The following is a 21,808-nucleotide window of genomic DNA, read 5'->3' as shown; positions in this document are numbered from 1 at the left end:
AGTAAGTACCAGGTATGCAAGAGCATTTGAGTTCACTTAGAGTATAAATTGGGATGCAATATTTTAACTTTTTAGTCAAGAAAATTAATTTTTCTTCTGTTAGTGTTTTTGCATATGAAAAGATAATAATAGTTTTTAAGAGATATTTTGGGCCACAGCCTATTTAAAATGTCCTATAATTTTATTATAATATTCTTAGTGGAAATCTAGAATAGCTGCAGGAATTCATAGCAGTGCTGTTACTAACACATTACTGATGCGTTTTAGTAGAATATGAAAGGTATTCAAGTATATTCTCATAGTATATTTCATTCATTCTCCATTATTGATAAAGCTAGGTCACAAGGAGTTTGCTCCTTAATATGGTTCTATTTTATAAATAAAACGTGTTCTTCCACTTACTTTTAAAAGATTTAATCTTTGTAATGTTGCTCTTACAGAGAACTTCTATTACAAATTCTTGAGGTACAGATTTATTCTAGGACAATTCTGTTGAAGTAAATTGACTTTTTTAAAAATTAGTTTTGTACTAAAACTTTAAGTCCTTTAACTATATTAATTAGCCACATTTGTGCCTAAAATATTAAGTTATTAGACTTGGGAAGAAAATTAGATTCTGCTATATGTTTACTTTGTACTATGAAATGTTAACACGATATAGGTTTTTTCAATATTAAATTATGGGTTGTTACTATTTTAAAAATTTATAGGCCAATTGAAGAATATGTTTATTTTTGTAAATAACCTAGATATAGGAAATAGAAATGCATTGTTGTCCTTTATTTTTGTTCACAGTTATAGCAAGTACTCTGTGTGTGCATGTGTGTTTGTGTGTATGTGTGTGTAATCTTTCCTCCTGGCTTTCCTCTGCATGTTTCTGTGTTCTTATTTAATTGACAACTCAGGAAGGAAAAGTCTGGATACCATTTAGTTTAGACTTTAGCTCCATAGCACTTTAAACATGTAAGAGGACTTCATGTTAAACAGGATAAATAGCAGCTACATATAAGAATTAGTAATTTGCTTGTTATTATTATTATGTGTATGTATAGATTTGTGTAAATAGTGATCCTGATTTAGTATCAACATAGATATTAAAAACGTTTACTATTATTTTGTCCATTAAAATTTAGACTTCTTTTCTAAAAATAAGTCAGTAAAAGAGAAAATAAATGTACTTTTGGTTGTACTTAACAATCGTTCCATTGTGCAAAACAGAACAAGGATCATTTCCAAACGGCCTCAGGTGAAATCTAATGGGAAACAATTTCAAACTAGTCTGAATTTACTGGTAAAAAGAATGTGTCTTAGATAAACATCTGATCCAAGTTATAGTACTTTGTACTACTCTTTTTGTGATTAGTTTCTAATTTTTTTTATTTTAATAAATATGGTTGGCATTGCTAGATGAAATAAGACCCTGTTATATTTTCTTTAATGTGGATTTTATAAAAATAATTTTTTGCAGGTTTAGATTTATGAGTGTAAAACAGCCTTTTCTTATTATGGAATGTTAAATTTTTTTTGTAAAGTGTTCTCCATAAAGTGAATATTTAGGTTGACAGTAAATACTTATGAAAAGGCATAAGTTAAAATAATAGACCTATTGCTCTTAAGTTTTTCTTTTTAACTATTATATTGCACATTAACTTTTCTTACAGGAAAGTTCTGATCTCCCTGTTGCTCTACTTTTGGCTCAGCATAAAGATAGATCTACCCAATTGGAAATGCACCTTGAGAAACCCAAGCCTATAAAACCAGTGACATTTTCTACAGGCATCAAAATGGTAAGCCATATTTTAATTGCTTGTTGGAAAGATATATTTCAAGGATTGCACTTTATAATTTTATATTGACTTCTACAGGTAAATGGAAAGGTTTATATGTTTAAGAACAGTGTATGATCTTGGCTAGTTGTATGAAAATATGAATATGATCAGTATATGAGGAAAGAGAAAAGTATTTTGTCGTACATAATAATGGTTTGTATGTCTTTTCTTATCCTACATAAAATTTTAAGCTTATAGTGTAGGAAAACATTCTAAAGAGAAAATGCAGACTTCTGGTTTCTGGTATGGCATGTAAGAAGCTGGGAAGTTGTCACTACCTGCTCACAAATAAAGCTTGGAAATTGCCACTGTGTCCTCAGACTGAAAAACAACAACTTTTATTAGAGCCATAAGTGAAGAGAGGTAACAAGGCTAATTACTGACCTTAAAATTGGAGAGACTGGCTGAGAATACAGAGAATCACAACTGACTAGAGCAGCTGTACAGGGAACCAGTGGTGGTGTAATGAAACCTGAATTGTAATTGACAAATTGTGGACAATTCTATGACAGTTAAAAACTCCAGGGGGCACCAGACATTGGAGGGCCTCTGGCATCTCTACCAGGTTCTTTCAGTGAATATTGAGAAAAATCCCTTCGTCCTTCTGGCAGATGAAGTGGAAAAGGAACCATTTTGCAGTATGCCAGAGCATTCTGTTCTTAACAAGGCCTGCCCTCATGAGAAACTTGCACCAGAGCTTAACCTGCTGGAGTTTTATCAGAGCCTAACTGATGCATGGGTAGGGAAATAACCCACTCCAGCCTTCCACGTGGGAAAGGGAAAATAGACAGCTTCCAACCACTCTTGCCTTTCTGCCCCACATAAGGGGAGGAAGATGGATTGAGAAGTATGTGTGAAGTGCACAGTCCAGAAGCACAGGCCCTCTAAAAGACTGAGAGCTAACCATCCTATCTAATAAAGAGGAAATATGCTAATTGACCGCCATACCCTCACAAAGATGGTGGTGCCCTCAGCCAATAAAGAGGGAACATGCTAATTAACTGCCACGCCTTCACAGGATGGTGGCGCCCAGTCTCCTCAGCCCTGCCTCATCCAGCTGGAGTCCCCCAGTCCCCTCAGCCCCTCCTCATCCAGTCTCAGTCCCCCAGTCCCCTCAGCCTTGCCTCATCCAGCTGGAGTCCCCCAGTCCCCTCAGCCCCACCTCATCCGGCCTCAGTCCCTGAGTCCCCTTAGCCCTGTCTCATCCAGCCGGAGTCCCCCAGTCCCCTCAGCCCTGCAGGGGAAGGCAGTTGGGGGCGATCGGGCCCGCAGAGGAGGGCAGTTGGCAACGATCATGCTGGCAGGGGAGCAGTTAGGCTAAAATCAGGCCAGCAGGGGAGCGGTTAGGGAGCTATCAGGCTGACAGGCAGAGTGGATAAGGGCAATCAGGCAGGCAGGTAGGCAGGCAGGCAAATGGTTAGGAGCCAGCAGTCCCAGATTGTGAGAGGGATGACTGACTGCCATCGGATAACCCCTGAGGCGTCTCAGATTGGAGAGGGTGCAGGCTGGGCTGAGGGACCACCACCTCCCTCCTCCCCCCATGCACAAATTTCGTGGACCAGGCCTCTAGTATGACTATAAAATGCTCTGCCCTTCCCCACATCTTTTTTTTTTTAATTAAATCTTTATTGTTCAGATTATTACATTTGTTCCTCTTTTTTCCCCCCATAACTCCCCTCCTCTCAGTTCCCGCCCCACCCTCCGCCCTCACTCCCCACCCACTGTCCTCATCCATAGGTGCACGATTTTTGTCCAGTCTCTTCCCCGCATCTCCCACACCCCTTTCCCCCCAAGAATTGTCAGTCCATTCCCTTTCTATGTCCCTGATTCTATTATAATCACCAGTTCATTCTGTACATCATATTATTTATTCACTTGATTCTTAGATTCACTTGTTGATAGATGCATGTTTGTTGTTCATAATTTGTATCTTTACCTTTTTCTTCTTCTTCCTCTTCTTAAAGGATACCTTTCAGCATTTCGTATAATACTGGTTTGGTGGTGATGAACTCCTTTAGCTTTTCCTTATCTGTGAAGCTCTTTATCTGACCTTCAATTCTGAATGATAGCTTTGCTGGATAAAGTAATCTTTGTTGTAGGTTCTTGGCATTCATCACTTTGAATATTTCTTGCCATTCCCTTCTGGCCTGCAAAGTTTCTGTTGAGAAATCAGCTGACAGTCGTATGGGTATTCCCTTGTAGGTAATTGAGTTTCTTTCTCTTGCTGCTTTTAAGATTCTCTCTTTGTCTTTTGCTCTTGGCATTTTAATGATGATGTGTCTTGGTGTGGTCCTCTTTGGATTCCTTTTGTTTGGGGTTCTCTGCGCTTCTTGGACCTGTAAGTCCATTTCTTTCACCAGGTGGGGGAAGTTTTCTGTCATTATTTCTTCAAATAGGTTTTCAATATCTTGCTGTCTCTCATCTTCTGGCACCCCTATAATTCTGATGTTTGTACGCTTGAAGCTGTCCCAGAGGCTTCTTACACTATCTTCGTGTTTTCGGATTCTTTTTTCATTTTGCTTTTTTGGTTGGGTGTTTTTTGCTTCTTTGCATTTCAAATCTTTGACTTGATTCTTGCGCTCCTCTGATCTGCTGTTGGGTGTCTGTATAATATTCTTTATTTCAGTCAGTGTATGCTTAATTTCTAGTTGGTTCTTTATCACAACATCGAGGGTCTCATTAGATTTCTTGAGGCTCTCATGAAGTTTATCGGCAGTTTCTGGAAAATTATTGAAAGCCCTTAAAAGTGCGTTTTTTAGCTCTATATCCTCCATTTCTGTCATGTTTTTTTGTCTCCGCATTTTTTATGCTTTCTTGGTGCACCCCCTTGTGGTCTTTGTGCGCAGTCTTGTTGTAGTTAAGCCTTGATTGTTGTCGGCAATACTGGGGGTGAATTGACCTCCAGGCTAACTGGCTATGAGAGTCAGCTGTGTCTGCAGTGGGAGAGCTTCTGTGCTGAATCTCTAGGGCGGTGCTAATCTAGCCTTTGTCTGAGGCTATCCGGCAAATGCCTTTGTGCAGGGCTTGGGCGGGGCGGGTCCCCGGGGATCTACAGGGCGGGCGGAGCGAGCAGTTATGGCTGCTCACAGTTCCGTCCTCAGCGGCTCTGCAACCGCTGCAAACCTCAGAGAGAAAGCTGCCTTCCCGCTTCTCCCGTTTGAGTCTGGGTCCCTAGAGACTCGCCTGGGTCTGGGGCTCAGAGTCTGAAACTCCCTCCCGATTGAAAACAACAACTACGCCCTCCACCGCCGGCCCGCTCCACATGCACTCTGCACCTTAGTATTTCACTTCAGCACTGCACCTCCTCTGAGTCTTGTATGGTTTCCTCTTTCCTCCTAGTTGTAGAACTTCCACTCAGCCAGCCTTCCTGTGGTTCTGGATGATGTCCGTTCTGTCTTTTAGGTGTATTTTTGAAGTGGTTGTTCGAGGCAGCAAACTCTGGCGTTAACCTATGCCGCCATCTTGGTTCTCCTCCCTTCCCCACATCTTGATGCCTGGGTATCAAGAAAAAATTACGAGCCCTAACTGGTATGGCTCAGTGGATAGAGCGTTGGCCTGTGGAATGAAGGATCCTGGGTTCAATTCGATTCCAGTCTAGGGCACAAGCCCGGGTTGTGAGCTCGATCCCCAGTGGGGGACATGCAGGAGGCAGCCAATCAATAATTCACTCTCATCATTGATGTTTCTATCTGTCTCTCCTTCTCCCTTCCTCTCTGAAATCAATAAAAATATATTAAGAAAAAAAGAAATAATTATGAGACATACTAAAAGACAGAAAACACAGTTGGAAGAGATAGAGCAAACATCTGAACCAGGCTCAGATATGGCAGGGAATTTGGAATTATCAGACTGGGAATTTAAAACAACTATGATCAATATGCTTAGGGTACTAGAGGATAAAGTAGACAACATACAGGTGCAGATGGGCAATGTATGCAGAGAGATGGAAGTTCTAATAAATAAAAGAAATGCTAATAAAAAGAACACACTAACAAAAATCAAGAATGTCTTTGATGGGCTTATTACTAGAATGGACACATCTGAGGAAAAAATCCTTGAGCAAGAGAATATACCAATACAATCTTTTTTATTTTACATACATACAGAGAGAGGGGTGGAGGAGGGAGATATTGATGTGGGAGAGAAACATTGATCGGTTGCCTTCTGTATGTTTCCTACTGGAGATCAAACCCGCATGAAACCCAGGCATGCGCCCTGCCCGGGAATCCAACATGTAACCCTTTGGGGCATGGGGCAATGCTCAATCAATTGAGCCACTCCAAATGGGGTCAATAGATACCTTGAAAACTGAAAACCAAAGGAGAAAAGACTGGTAAAAAAGAGAGAGAGAGAGAGAGCAGGATATTCAAGGACTTTGGGACAACTACAAAAGGTATAACGTGTGTAATGGGAATATCAATAAAAAAAGAAAGGAGAAAGGAACAGAAGAAATATTTGAAATAATGACTGAGAACTTCTCCAAATTAACATCAGACACCAAACCAAAGATCCAGGAAGCTCAGAGACCATGAAGTAGGATAATGCCCCCAAACCTCACACCTATGCACATCACTTTTAAGTTAGAGAAAATGGAAGGTAGAGAAAAGTCCTAAAGAAGCCTTGGTGCGGCAGAACTGGAGGTTGGGGGAAAAAACAACAACTTACCTGTATAGGAGCAAATGTAAAAATTGTATCTGGCTTCTCCTCAGAAACAACACAAGCAAAAGGAGAGTGGAGTGAAATATTTAAGGTGTTGAGAAAATAAAGCCACCAACCTAGAATAATGTATCCTGCAAAATTATCCTTTAAAAGTGAAAGAGAAATAAAGATTATCAGACAAACAAAATTGAGGGAATTTTTTTTGCCAGTAGGCCTTTCTTGCAAGAAATGTTAAAAGAAGGTCTTAATACTTCTTGCAAGGAAAGTGATGTAAGTCAGAAACAGATTTACATAAAGAAAGCATCAAAGAAGAAATAAGGTAAGGTAAAATAAAAACATTTTTTGTTCTTAATTGATCTAACAGATAACAGTTTGTTTAAAATAAGGCTGTATTTGATTGTGTGTGTATCTGCTTGTATACACACATACATGCTTATAAGTGAAATGAATGACTGATAACACAAGAGACTGGAGGAAGCAATCAGAATTATTTGATTATGGATATGTGGGTACCTGAATAATATAAAATATTCAGGATCAGTTTTAAACTTACAAATGTAGGAAGTATTAATACATCTTCAAATATAAAGAAAAACACTACTAATTAAGGAATTACCAATGCTTTTGAATTAAGAGGTGATGCAGTATAGAGGGGAAATATCCATGGGTATGATTTTACTTTATTCTTTCCGAACATGTTGGTAAAGCTGAGATATTTTTAACTTCCCCATTGGTAAAGTTGAGATATTTTTAACTTTATATGATTATTTGGAGGATTAAAAAATATAAAATATATAATCAGGTAATACATACTTGAATATGAGAGAATTTTATGATAAATTTGGCATTTTGCTGCTTTTATAAATCTTGTATTGCTGTGACCATGGTGTTTTGTTTAAAGTTTTTAAAATTTATTTTTTAAATTCATACATAGTAAAGGTCATTCTTTTTGACGTACAGGGTTTTCATAAATGCAGAGTTGTGTATCTACCATTACAATTACACAGCAGTTCCATCACTCCTCAAAATTCCCTTGTACTACTCTTTCATAGTCAACCCCAGCAATTAGTGATCTGTTCTTTAGCTTTGTTAGTTTAATAACAACACACATTTGAGGTCATTCATGTTATTGCACATACTTATAATTTTTCCTTTTTGTTGAGTAATATACCATTGTATGGATTTACCAGTTTCTTTATCCATTTATCAGTTGAATGACATTTGGGTTGTTTCCTTTTTTTTTTTGGAATGATTATGAATAAAGCTTATGTAAACATTTGCATACAATTGTTTGTGTATATAAGTTTTTATTTCTCTTGGGTAAATACTAAGACTGAGATTGGGTATGTTTAGCTTTGTAAGAAACTGCCAAACTGTTTTTCAAAGTGGCTGTACCAGTTTGCATTCCCACCAACCTTGTATGAATGTTCCATTTGCTTTGCATTCTTAACGACACTCAGTATTATGAGTTTTAAATTTTTTTAGGCATTTTAACAGGTGTGTAGTGGCACTTCCTTATCATTTTAATTTGCGTTTCCCAGATGACTAATATTGAGCATCATTTTATGAGCTTATTTGCCATCAATATTTCATTTGACCTAACATTTAACTTAATACATGTTACATTATTTTCTTCCTTCTCTCTCTTATAACCTTTTGTTTTGTGAAATGTAATATATATACAAACGTGCACAGAACCAAATCATACAGCTCAATTGAATTATCACGAAGTGGACACCTGCAGAACCATCAGCCAGATAAAAGAAAAAAAGTATTCTCAATGTTCTAGAAACCCTCCTCATAACACCGCTTACCTAGTCAGCAACTTTTCCCCAAAGTAGTCACATTTTTTTTAAATGATATTTTTTTCTGGCTCTTATAAATAGCATTAACATCTAAGCATATATACCTTAACTTGATAAAATTGCCTGTTCATGTTATATTTGTGAGATTCATTCAGGTTTTTGCATATCGCTATAGGTTTTTTTCATTTTCTTTTGTTCGTTAGTTTCATTGGAGGAATATACAGTTGACCCTTGAACAACAGGGGTTTGAACTGCGCAGATCACTTATATATGCATTTTTTTTCGATACATTCCAGTAGTGATTTTGATCCGTGGTTGAGAGTCTGTGGACTCAGAGGGCCAACTGTATGCATTGATCTGTGCCATTTTATTTGAGGACATAATGTCTATCTGTGGGTTTTGGTATCTTCAGGGTGGGGGGTGGGGTCCTGAAACCAATCTCCCATGGATACCAAGGGACAATTTAAGTTTAAGGAGTCAAAAGTCATATATGTTTCTTGGTGCACACGTACATACGTTTTTAAAAAATATTTTTATTGATTTCAGAGAGGAAGGGAGAGGGAGAGAGAGATAGAAACATAAATGATGAAAAAGAATCATTGAATGGCTGCCTCCTGCACGCCCTATGGGGATTGAGCCCGAAACCCAGGCATGTGCCCTTTACCTGAATTGAACTTGGACCCTTCAGTCCGTAAGCCAACGCTCTGTCCATTGAGCCAAACCACTAGGGCATACATACAATTTTTTCTTAGCTATTTATTTACCTAAGAGTAGAGTTACTAGATCATAGTGAATATGTATGTTCACTTGAGGAGATATTGCCAAATTATTTTCCAAAGTGGTTTTTACCAATTGTATTTTTACCAGCAGTGTTATTATTAAGACTTGTGATTCTCTATCTTTTCTAGTTTAACCATTCTGGTGGGTATTTAATAGTGTTTTGTGATTTTAATCTGAATTTTATTTCACTGATCACTAATGAGGTTGAACATGGGCCATTCTATTTTTGTGAAATACCTGTTAGTTCGTTATATGTTCTGGATTTAAACCTTTTATTAGTCATATGTATTGTAAATAATTTTTGTCCCTCTGTGGGACAAATACATTGACTGTATTTTCTATGCTGTATCACTCTCTTTAGGGTGTCTTGATGTCTTTATTGTTTTACTTTTCTATTATCTGTCTGCAATTGATTGATTTTTTTTTTTTTGGTATGGTGTGAGATAGGTGATCCAATTAATTTAGTGCATGTTGAGATTCATATAACTTAGTGTGTGATGGAATACTTACTGTTCATTATGATGATAAAATTTAGCATTAGGTTCAGGGCAAATTTCAGGTTAAATTTCAAATGACACAGTTTTTATGTGGATTTATTAATATTATATACTGAATGTGGATACTGACACAAAATGTAGATGAAAATCTAAATGCTGTTCAAAGAGCCAGCTTTTTATTTTATTGATTTATTTTCCTATTTTTTTGCTTTTTATTCCATTTATATTTTCTCTTTATTATTTCTTTTATTCTCCTTAATTGGGCTATAATTTGCTCTGCTTTTCTAGTTTTTAAAGCTAAGAGCTTGGATTATTGATTTGAGACCTTTCTGATTTTTTATTATTGACATTGAGTAGTATAAATGATCTTTTGACCATTTTTTTAGTTGCATCTAACACATTTTGACATGCTCTCATAGTTTGAGACCTTTGAGAAGCATTTACCAAAATGGGTTTAAATGTGCAAGAAATGTATTAGGGAAATGCCTGAGAGAGAAAATGAGGAGGCAGCTATAGGAAGCTGAGGGCGTCATCAGACTGTGATGTAGGTTTGATTCCAAATGATTAAAGAAGAATGTTTGGGTAGAGGTGTCTGATACTACAGTGTATTTCTAAGAAAAGTTTGGCAAAGTGGCTAGGGAGTTCTTGTGGAAAAGTTTTTTAGCAGAGGAGTCTTGCATTTCCTCAATATGGAACTGCCTTGGTTTTTCTTGCCTCACTCAGACTTTGGCTAGATGCAACCTGTGGAAATTATGGAATTGGTGCAGATGTGAAGATGGATTTGAGAGTGCAGTAGCTGGGAATCTTGGTCTATTATGCTTCTGCAGTTGGAGAGCTGAGAGGTACATTCCTGTGGCCATCACAGTTGTATTTTCATTTTCATTTAGTTCAAATTATTGTGTAATTTTATAAAAAGATTTTTTTTTTTTTGAGAGAGAGGAAGGGAGAGGGAGAGAGAAACATCAGTGTGAAAGTGAACATCGATAGGCTGCCTCTTGCACGCTCCCCCACCAGGGATTGAATCCACAATCCAGGCACGTTCCCTGACTTGGAATCCAACCAGCAACCCTCCCATGCATGGGATGACGCCCAGTCAACTGAGCCACATTGGCTAGGGCTTATTTTTTATTTTTTGCTTGACCCTTGGGTTATTTAGAAATGTGTTGTTTAATTTCCAAACAGTTTTAGGTTTTGTAAATACCTTATTTCTGATTTCTAGTTTAATTCCATTGAACTAAGAGAGCATACTTTGTATGGTTTTTCTCTTGGTTGGTATTTTTTTGTGAACTTGGAAAGAATGTACTGTGCTCTTGGGCAGATTATTCTGTGCGTGTGAAGCAGGTCAACTTAATTGATATTGTTAAGTCTTCTGTTTCCTTATTGATTTTCTTTTTCTTTTTTCTTTCAGTGACTGAAAGTGTTGAAATATTTTAGTAAATTGTGGCTTAAAAATCAGTTTTGCACATATCTTTCCAAGCTCTGTTTTTAGTTGCATAGACATACGGTATAGGATTGTTACATTCTTTTGATACTTCAGCATCTTTATTATTCCTGGTAATATTCTTTGTTTTTTTTTGTTTTTTTTTTAAATCTTTATTGTTCAGATTATTACATTTGTTCCTCTTTTTTCCCCCCATAACTCCCCTCCTTCCAGCTCCCACCCCACCCTCCACCCTCACTCCCCACCCACTGAGTTCATCCATAGGTGCATGATTTTTGTCCAGTCTCTTCCCGAATCTCCCATTCCCCTTTCCCCCCCAAGAATAGTCAGTCCATTCCCTTTCTATGTCCCTGATTCATTATAGTCACCAGTTCATTCTGTACATCAGGTTATTTATTCACTTGATTCTTAGATTCATTTGTTGATAGATGCATATTTGTTGTTCATAATTTGTATCTTTACCTTTTTCTTCTTCCTCTTCTTAAAGGATACCTTTCAGCATTTCATATAATACTGGTTTGGCGGTGATGAACTCCTTTAGTTTTTCCTTATCTGTGAAGCTCTTTATCTGACCTTCAATTCTGAATGATAGCTTTGCTGGATAAAGTAATCTTGGTTGTAGGTTCTTGGTATTCAGCACTTTGAATATTTCTTGCCATTCCCTTCTGGCCTGCAAAGTTTCTGTTGAGAAATCAGCTGACAGTCGTATGGGTATTCCCTTGTAGGTAATTGAGCCTCTTTCTCTTGCTGCTTTTAAGATTTTCTCTTTGTCTTTTGCTCTTGGCATTTTAATGATGATGTGTCTTGGTGTGGTCCTCTTTGGATTCCTTTTGTTTGGGGTTCTCTTCGCTTCTTGGACCTGTAAGTCCATTTCTTTCACTAGGTGGGGGAAGTTTTCTGCCATTATTTCTTGAAATAGGTTTTCAATATCTTGCTGTCTCTCATCTTCTGGGACTCCAATGACTCTGATATTAGTCCGCTTAAAGCTGTCCCAGAGGCTCCTTACACTATCTTCACACTTTCGGATTCTTTTTTCATTATGCTTTTCCAATTGGGTGTTTTTTGTCGAATCTTTGGTTTGATTCTTGCACTCCTCTGGTCTGCTATTGGGTATAATATTCTTTATTTCAGTCCGTGTATGCTTACTTTCTAATTTCTTTATCGTAGCATCGAGGGTCTCATTAGTTTTCGTGAGGCTCTGCACAAATTTATGGCAAGCCCTCAAAATTGCGATTCTTAGCTCCATATCCTCCATTTCTGTCATGTTTTTTTGTCTCCGCATCTTTTATGCTTTCTTGGTGCACCCCCTTGTGGTCTCTGTGCGCAGTCTTGTTCTAGCGAAGCCTTAATTGTTGTAGTTAACACTAGAGGGATTTGACCATCAGGCCGACTGGCTGTGGAAATCAGCTGTGGGAAAACTTCAGTCCTCAGGGGAGGTGCTAGTCCAGCCCTTGCCTGAGGCGGTCGGCAAATGGTTGTGCGCAGGGTTTGGGCGGGGCGGGCTCAACAGGGCGGGGGGGAGGGAGCAGCTATGGCCGCTCTCAGTCCGTCCCCAGGGGCTCTGCCTCTCTGTCCCAGCAATCGCTGCAAACCTCGGAGAGGCCGTAGCCAGACAGTCCCGCTTCTCCCGTTTGAGTCTGGGTCCCTAGAGACTCGCCCGGATCTGTAGCCCAGAGTCTGAGATTCGCTCCTGATTGAAAACGACAATCGCGCCCTCAGCCGCCAGCCCGCTTTGCGCGCGCACCCTCACCACCGCACCGCCGTACCTTTAAATTTTCCACACTGCGCCTCCGCTGAGCGTCGGAATGCTGTTGTTTTTGCTTCTAGTTGAAGAGACTCTCCTCAGCCAGCCTTCCCGTGGTTCTGGTTGATGTCCGCTCCGACTTTTAGTTGTATTTTTGAAGTGGTTGTCCACGGCGGCAGTCTCCGGTGTTTTACCTATGCCGCCATCTTCGATTCTCAATATTCTTTGTTTTAACTACTACTTTTTCCTATGTTAATATAGCCACTCTAGCTTTTTTTGATTAGTGTTTTCATGGTATTAGTTGCTTCTTAAAGACAATATACATACAGTTAGATCTTGCTTTTTCAATAAATCTGACAATCTCCCTTTCCTTATTGTTTTAAAGCAGTTATTTTTATGGTTGGATTTAAATTTTCCTTCATTACATTTGAAAAAAATATTTCTTCATACATTTTTTTCTCTTCTTTCCTCCCCTTCTTCCTCTGTGATTTTAATTACATGTAAGTTTTATTGCTTGATATTGTTACACAGTTTCTCAGTGCTTTGTTCGTTATTTTAGTAGTCTTATTTTCTTTGTGCTTTGGGTGGCTACTGTTGATGTGTCTTTAAGTTCACTGATCTTTACTTCACTAGGGTCTAATCTGCTGTTCGTTCAACTTGTTATGCTTTCATTTCAGGTAATATGTGTTTTAAATCTCTACATATTCTATTTTGGACCTTTTTTTTTACATTGTCCATTTCTTTCCTCATCATTTTTCTCTATCTTTTTGAACATATAAAAGCTATTTATAGTACAGTGGGGCCTTGACTTACGAGTTTAATTGTTCCCAGACTGAGCTCGTAAGGAGCTCATTAACTCAAATTACTCTGTCAACTCAATGCAAAAAATCGGCCGAGAGACAGCTGGTATCTCAAAAAACTCGTTAGTCGGGACACTCGTAAGTCAAGGCCCCGCTGTAGCTGTTTTGACCTTGTCTGCTATTTTCATCATCTTTGCCATTTCTCTGTCTGCTTCTATTGACTGATTTGTTTTTTTCTGGTGTAGGTCATATATTTCTGCCTTGTTTTTGAATATCTTATAATTTATGGTATGCCATTAAATATTTTCACACTTTGGGAGCAGTTAAGTCACCTATCATCTGTTAGATCCTTGCAAGGATTGCTTCTTAATATATATATATATATAAATAATTAATTTTTTACAGAGAGGAAAGGAGAGGGATAGTGAGTTAGAAACATCAGTGAGAGAGAAATATCGATCATCTGCCTTCTGCACACTCCCTATTGGGGATGTGCCCACAACCAAGGTACATGCTGTTGACTGGAATTGAACCTAGGACCTTTCAGTCCGCAGACCGATGCTCTATCCACTGAGCAAAACTGGTTAGGGCACAAGGATTGCTTTTAAGCATTGTTAGAGCATACAAGAGAAGACTTTTATGTTAGGCTATAATTTAGCTCAACTTTCAAGGTGATATGTTTTTGAGAACTATACCTGATACCACATGAATTGAGAGACCTTTTTACCTTGCTTATTGAGAATATGAACTATTCTGGTCCTGCGTAGGAATTGCTTGATCTGTTGGTTCCCAGGTTATTTACTTGGCCTTGAGTAGTTTATATTCCCTCATGTGAAGATCATTACGCAGGCAAAAGTTAAGGACATTACTCCAGCATCTCTAGAATAGCAGAGGTAAGCAAATTACAGCTCGAAGGCCAAGTCCCACCCACCACCTGTTATTGTAACTAAAGTTTTATTGGAACATAGCCATACTCATTCATTTATGTATTGTCTTTGTAAGCTTTCATGTTTTAATCGCAGAGTTGAGTATTTATGACAGATATCATATGGCCAGCAAAGCCTAAAATATTTATCTGCCCTTTACAGAAAATGTTTGCTGACCCTTGCTTTATAGTTTTCTCTGTGTAGCATTTTCTTCTCTGGTAATCTACCCTGCAAATTATGACATCCTGACGGCCCAGGCTTATTTTGGGTTCCCCTTCCATGTATCATGGCCTGGAAACAGCCTCCATGGATTAAGCCAGGACGCTATAGGGCTAACCTTATTTGCTTCCCTTCCCTTGGAGATCTCAGGCCTGAATTGACTGATACTCAGTTTCTGAAAACCATTGGTTCTTATATTTTTTCAGTTTTCTAGATACTTAATGTGGAGATTGGTTTATCTATTTCTCTTTTCTTTTTTGAGAAGAAAATATTTAATATAATTCAACATTTATTCAGAACAAAATATTTTAGCAAATTAAAAACAGTAACACTTCATAAACTTGATAATGGAAATATACCAACACCTATAGCTAATGTAATATCCTATATAACAAAACCCTAATATGCAAATCGACCCAATGGCTGAATGACCAATTGCTATGATGCACACTGACCACCAGGGGGCAGATGCTCAATGTAGGAGCTGCCCCCTGGTAGTCAGTGTGCTCCCATACTGGTCTGGAAGACTACTATTTTTTCATACTACATTTTTTTATTTTTAATATTTTTTTCAATTACAGTTTACAATTAATATTTTGTATTAGTTTCAGGTACATAGCATAGTGATTAGAAAATCATATACTTTCAAAGTGTTCCCCCTGATATTTCCAGTACCCAACTGGCACCATACACAGTTATTACAATATCATTGACTGTATTTTCTATGCTGTATTTTCTATCCCCATGATTATTTAGTAACTTTCATTCTGTACTTCTCAATTCCTTCACCTTTTTCACCCAGTCCCCCCAAACCCTTTTCCCTCTGGCAACTATCTGTCTGCTCTCTATCTATGAGTCTATTTCTGTTTTTTTGTTTGTTTGTTTGTTTATAATGGTTTTTAGATTTCACATATAAGTGATATCATATGGTATTTGTCTTTCTTTGACTGACTTATTTCACTTAGCATAATATCCTCTAGGTTGATTCATGAGATTTATTTTGTGTTCTAACATATGCCTATCCTGAAAATGTTCCATGTGCACTTAAAATATATATTCTGCTGCTTTGGGTTAAAATACTTTGAAGGTATCGATTAAATCCTTCTAATCTGGTGTGTCTTTTAAGGCTGCTGTTTCCCTGTTGATTTTCTGTCTACCAGGTTTGCTTTCAGGGTCATGTTGGGCTCATAAAACATGTTAGGAGGTGTTGCTTCTTCTTCAATTTTTTGGAAGAGTTTGAGAAAGATAAGTTTTAAATCTTCTTTGAATGTTTGGTAGAATTCACTGGTGAAGCCATTTAGTCCTATGAATAATTTTGAGTGGTTAAAATATGTATCTTAATTTATTCACCAAACAACTTCATATTAATAGTAATTCAATAGTAATACAGACTCTTTGATCTAGAATAGCTGCATTTCTTTTTCCTCTTGTATGCTATTATTGTCATATTAGAGGCCTGGTGCATGAAATTTGTGCATGGGAGGGGGGAGTCCACTTTGCCTGCCTGCCTGATTGCCCCTAACTGCTTGCCTGATCGCCCCTAACCACTCTGCCTGCCTGCCTGATTGCCCCTAACTGCTCGCCTGCCTGATTGCCCTAACTGCCTCTGCCTCGGCCCCCACCGCCGTGGCTTTATCCGGAAGGACGTTTAGCTGTCTTCTCTAATTAGCACATTATACTTTTATTATTATAGATATATATTGTATGTTATAAGCCCAGCCATACAGTTTTTTAAAATAAATCTTTATTGTTCAGATTATTACAGATGTTCCTCCCCCCCCCCCCCCCCATAGCTCCCCTTCACCTGGTTGCCACCCCACCCCATGTCCTCATCCATAGGTGTAAGATTTTTGTTCAAACTCTTCCTGCACCCTTCATACTCCCTTCCCCCTGAGAATTTTCAGTCCACTCCTTTTCTATGCCCCCACTTCTATTATATTCACCAGTTTATTCTGTTCATCAGATTTTTTTATTGACTTAATTTTTAGATTCACTTGTCGATAGATATGTATTTGTTGTCCCTTTGTTGTTTATAATTTTTATCTTTACCTCTTTCTTCTTCCTCTTCTTAAAGAATACCCTTCAGCATTTTATATAATCCTGGTTTGGTGGTGATGAACTCCTTTAGCTTTCTCTTGTATGTAAAGCTCTTTATCTGACCTTCAATTCTGAATGATAGCTTTTCTGGGTAGAGTAATCTTGGTTGTAGGTTCTTGCTATTCATCACTTTGAGTATTTCTTGCCACTCCCTTCTGGCCTGCATGGTTTCTGTTGATAAATCAGCTGACAGTTGTATGGGTACTCCCTTGTAGGTAACTAACTGTTTTTCTCTTGCTGCTTTTAATATTCTCTCTTTGTCTTTTGCCCTTGGCATTTTAATTATGATGTGTCTTGGTGTGGTCCTCTTTGGATTCCTCTTATTGGGGTTCTCTTTGCTTCCTGGACTTGTAAGTCTATTTCTTTCATCAGGTAGGGGAAGTTTTCTGTCATTATTTCTTCAAATAGATTTTTAATATCTTGCTGTCTCTCATCTTCTGTCACCCCCATAATTTGGATGTTGGTACGTTGAAGTTGTCCCAGAGGCTCCTTACACTATCTTGATAGTTTTGGATTCTTTTTTCTTTTTGCTTTTCCAGTTGGGTGTTTTTTTGCTTCTTTGTATTTCAAGTCTTTTACTTGATTCTTGGGATCCTCCAGTCTTCTGTTGGATCACTGTATATTATTCTTTATTTCAGTCAGTGTATGCTTAATTTCTGACTGGTCCTTTTCCATTTTTTTTTTTTTTCAGTCTCATTAAGATCCTTGAAGGTCTCACTAAGTTCCTTGGAGGTTTGTAGAAGATTCTTGAGTAACCTTATAACTGTGGTTTTGAACTCTAAATCCAGTAATTTGCTTTCCTCCATTTCTTTCATCTGTGACATGTTTCTTTGTCTCCGCATTTTGGCTGCTTCCCTGTGTTGATAGAGTGGCTTTGTGTGGTAGGTGTCCTATTGGGCCCAGTGGCTCAGCCTCCCCAGTCACCTGAGGTGGACACTCTTGGTGCACCCCTTTGTGGGCTGGGTGTACAGTCTTGTAGTTAAGCCTTGATTGCTGTTGGTATCCCTGGGAGGAAATGACCTCCAGGCCAATTGACTGCAAGGACCCGCTGTGTCTATAGTGGAAGAACTGCTGTGCTGGAGACACCCTTATGGGGCAAGACTTGCTTCAGTGGGGCTTTGGTGCTCACTGAGTCTGCCTCTTGAGTGTGTCACTTGTGGATGTGACGAGTTGAAATCTGGTATCTGACCACTGGGTACACTGGCTCCTGGATCTCCAGGGAGGTGCAAATTTAACCACCTTGTGAGTCCGCCCAGCAGGCGCTACCGCAAGATCTGTTGATTTCTCCTATTTGTTTGGGTTTTGGAGATTTTGGAGCTCTCTGACCCAGCTGCAGTTTGTTAGGTTAGGCTGAAAAAGGGCAGGTGATTCATTTGCGCAGCTGCGCACAGTTTGGGTGGGGTTGTAAATTGAGTGGGGCAGGGTTTCAGAGAATCACCGGGGCGGAGCAAACAGCGATGGCTCTCATCAGCCGTCTCTGGGACTCTGCACCTCTCCGCACGTCTCTCCGTCTCTCTGAGTCTCAGTGTCTCCACTTCCCCAAGTCCCTGAGTCCCGCACCCCCACAGTAACAATGATTCCTGCGAGCTGTTCTGCAAGAAAGCCACCCTCGCTTTCCGACATGATGCCAAACAGTCCAGTTTCTCCCCGTAGGAGTCTGGGTCCCCAGAGTCTTGCCAGAAACAAGTTCAGTGCAGTCAGGAGCTTGTATCTCCCGATTGAAAAAAACCACACACCCAGGTGCAGACCGGTTCGCGCGCCTCCGTACCTCTGCTCTTGGCGCCTCCACACCTCCTACCCAGCTTCAATGTGCTTTTTTCTTTCCTTCTAGTTGTAGAACTTCCACTCAGCCAGCTTTCCCGTGGTTCTGGATGATTGCCGTTTTGTCTTTTAGTTTTAGTTTTAATGTGGTTGTGGGGGGCGGCATGTACAGGTATATACCTTATGCCGCCATCTTGGTTGTCCCCAGCCATACAGTTTTAGTATTTTCTTGCAGTTATTATAAAAACTATTTAAGAGAAGAAAAGAGAAAGAAATGTTTCCATCAAGTCTTTTGTATTTACCTTTGTAGTGTTCTTTATTCCTTTGTGAGAAATGCCTACTGCCATTTCCTTTTATCTTGAAGGACTTCTTTAGTATTTTTTTTCTTTTGTAATGCTTATCTGCTAGCAACAAATTACTTACTCTTTGTTTATCTGAGAATGTCTTCATTCTGCCTCTGTTGGATAGTATAATTGGATAAACAATTCTTGGTTGACAGTATTTTCCTTTTAGCACATTGAATATATCTTCCCACTATGTTCTGACTTCTATGGTTTCTGATGAGATTTCAGTTATTAATCTTATTGGAGTTTCCTTGTGTATCCGGAGCCATTTCTTTTTGTTACTTTCAAGATTTTCTCTTTGGCCTGGCCGGCGTGGCTCAGTGGTTGATTGTCAAACCTTGAACCAGGAGATTACAGTTCGATTCTTGGTGAGGGTATATGCCTGGGTTGTGGGCTTAATTCCTGGTGTGGGGCATTCAGGAGGCGACCAATCAGTGATTCTTTCTCAATATTGATGTTTCTATCTCTCTCTCTTTCTCCCTTCCTCTCTGTTTAAAAAAATATTTCTTTTTCTCTTTCTCTTTTTGTACTTTTAGGGCTAATTAGGGCTTTAATTTCTCTATTTTATCACCATTTATTGCTTTATTATAAAGAGATAAATCTTAAAGGAAAATTTCATAGATATTTAATTGTGTTTTAGAATACTTATAGAGTAAATGTATTTTTTTATATGTTTGCCTTTTTTTGTTTTGTTTTAGTAGCCCTGTAATTCAATAATACCTGTTTGAGGAGGAACTACTTAAGCAACTTAACTAGTGAGAAATGTTAATAGTGTTTTAGTTGTATGTTTTATTTCATGTGTGGTGTTATATACCATTGCTTTCAGATTTTTTTTCTGCCTCATGAGATCTTATACACGTACATATATACCTTTTTCTATATATTTGTCAGATAAAAACACCTGGATGAAAATATGATCTTAGTATATTTTTTAATGAATATTGAATGATAATCTTTAGGACTAAGTAAAACATACTGTAGTATATTTAGTGTTTGCATTGAGGCATTTATAAGTTTCTTTAGGAGTTTATGTCCATAAATATTTAGCTCTGTACTGTGTCATTGTCAAGTAACATCTGGGACTAAAATTCCCACCTGGGTATCTAACTTTGCTGTTTATTCTTTTGCAAGTGTTACTATGAGCAATAGGCAGGCAACAGAAAGAAAGAAGGTGATTGGAACCAAGGGGAAAAAAAGACTAAAACAGATGGTAGGGAAATAAAAAAAAATTTTGTTAAGCATTGTTTGTTTAGGGTAGTTTTCTTACTCAGCACATGGAAATACTTTGCACGTTTGAGAATTACTGACTTGCTACATGCTATTTTTGAGAAACAGCAAATCATTCATATAATATAAATATAATTATAGATTATTTTACTGGAACTTTTCATTTCTGGGTCTTACTTTTGATAAATATCAGTGCCTTCTTTCAAATCATATTCTGACTATATTTTAGGAGATCATAAACATAAATTTAAATTGAGTGGTGCTAATGCAAATAAATGACTAACATTAATTTAAAACTTTTCAAGTATTTATAGTCTTGTTGAGTTATAGTCTGCTTTAAAAATACATGTTATTATTGGGATTGGAGTTTTCAGAATGCACCTAAAGTCAATATAGTGAGTTGTTTGGAATTGTCTGTGAAGTTAGATTTCTGTGTCTGTAATTATATATCCTATCTAATAATAGACAAAGATGGTAATTGACTGTACCTTTGCTACACCTTCCATGGGCTAATCAGCAAGATATGCAGCCCTGGGCAGCAAGGCAATTGCGCCGCCTAAGCCCCGCCCCCATCTGGCACCCCCGTGTGCTGCCTTAGCCCCACTCCTATCCGGGACCCCTGTGTGCTGCCTAAGCCCCGCCCCCATCCGGCACCCCCGTGTGCTGCCTAAGCCCCACTCCTATCCGGGACCCCTGTGTGCCGCCTAAGCCCCGCCCCCATCCGGGACCCCATGGCGATCAGTGAGCAGGAAAGGGCCGCCTGCAGACAGCCCCCCTGTGTGCCTGCTGCTGGGTCGCCGCGGCAATCCCAGAGCAGGAAAGGGTGGCCTGTAGGCAGCCCCCGTGTGCGCCTGCTCCTGGGTCGCTGCAGCGATCCCAGAGCAGAAAAGCACTGCCTGCAGGCAGCCCCCGTGTGTGCCTGCTCCTGGGTCACCTCAGCGATCAGGAAAGCTCGGCCTGCTGGCAGCACCCCACCCTGATTACAGCTCAAGGGAGAGTACAACACAAAGTGGAGGCCAGGAGCCTGAGAGATCAACAGAGAGGGGCGCCTGCTCCAAGCCTCCACGGTGTGGCTGGGGGCAAGCCCCCAGCAGAGACACACACACACACACACACACACACAGCGCCTACTCTGAGCCTCCAGTGTGGCTGGGGGCAGGCCCCCAGCAGGGACACACACACACACACACACACACACACACACACACACGACGCCTGCTCCGAACCTCTGCTGCCAGACTGTGGCCATCAGTAGGACATCCACAGAGGGCTCCCGGACTGAGGGTCAGGCTGGGCTGAGGGAACCCCACCCCCTAGTGCAAGAATTTTGTGCACCAGGCCTCTAGTATAAAATATTGTGATTGAAGAGAATTTTATGACATTGAATGAACTTGCATGTATGTATGCAGCAAGGATATTATTAATCATATCCCCCCTTTTTTAAAAGATGTGTTTTTATTGATTTTAGAGAGGAAGGGAGAGGGAGAGAGAGATAGAAACATCAGTGATGAGAGAGAATCATTGATCGGCTGCCTCCTGCATGCCCCCCACTGGGGATCGAGTCCACAGCCCACGCATGTGCCCTTAACTGGAATCGAATGCAGGACCCTTCAGTCCGCAGGCTGATGCTCTATCCACTGAGCCAAGCCAGCTAGGGCCCCCTTCTTTTTTACTGATAT

General features: G+C 39.3%; 1 protein-coding gene across 1 annotated transcript in view; it reads left to right on the top strand.

The window, feature by feature from the left end:
• The window catches only part of MNAT1 (MNAT1 component of CDK activating kinase), a 200,029-nt gene that overhangs the window by 103,941 nt on the left and 74,280 nt on the right, over positions 1 to 21,808 (top strand). Inside the window, exon 6 of the mRNA XM_070418867.1 lies at positions 1,662 to 1,787. Coding sequence (XP_070274968.1) covers positions 1,662 to 1,787 — 126 coding nt within the window. The remainder of the gene's footprint in view (positions 1 to 1,661; positions 1,788 to 21,808) is intronic.

Source organism: Myotis yumanensis, unplaced genomic scaffold, assembly GCF_028538775.1.
Source record: "Myotis yumanensis isolate MYYU_CA2020_CCGP unplaced genomic scaffold, mMyoYum1.0.hap1 SCAF_1, whole genome shotgun sequence".
NCBI classification, from domain to species: Eukaryota; Metazoa; Chordata; class Mammalia; order Chiroptera; family Vespertilionidae; genus Myotis; species Myotis yumanensis.
This window is presented reverse-complemented; position numbering and strand designations above follow the sequence as displayed.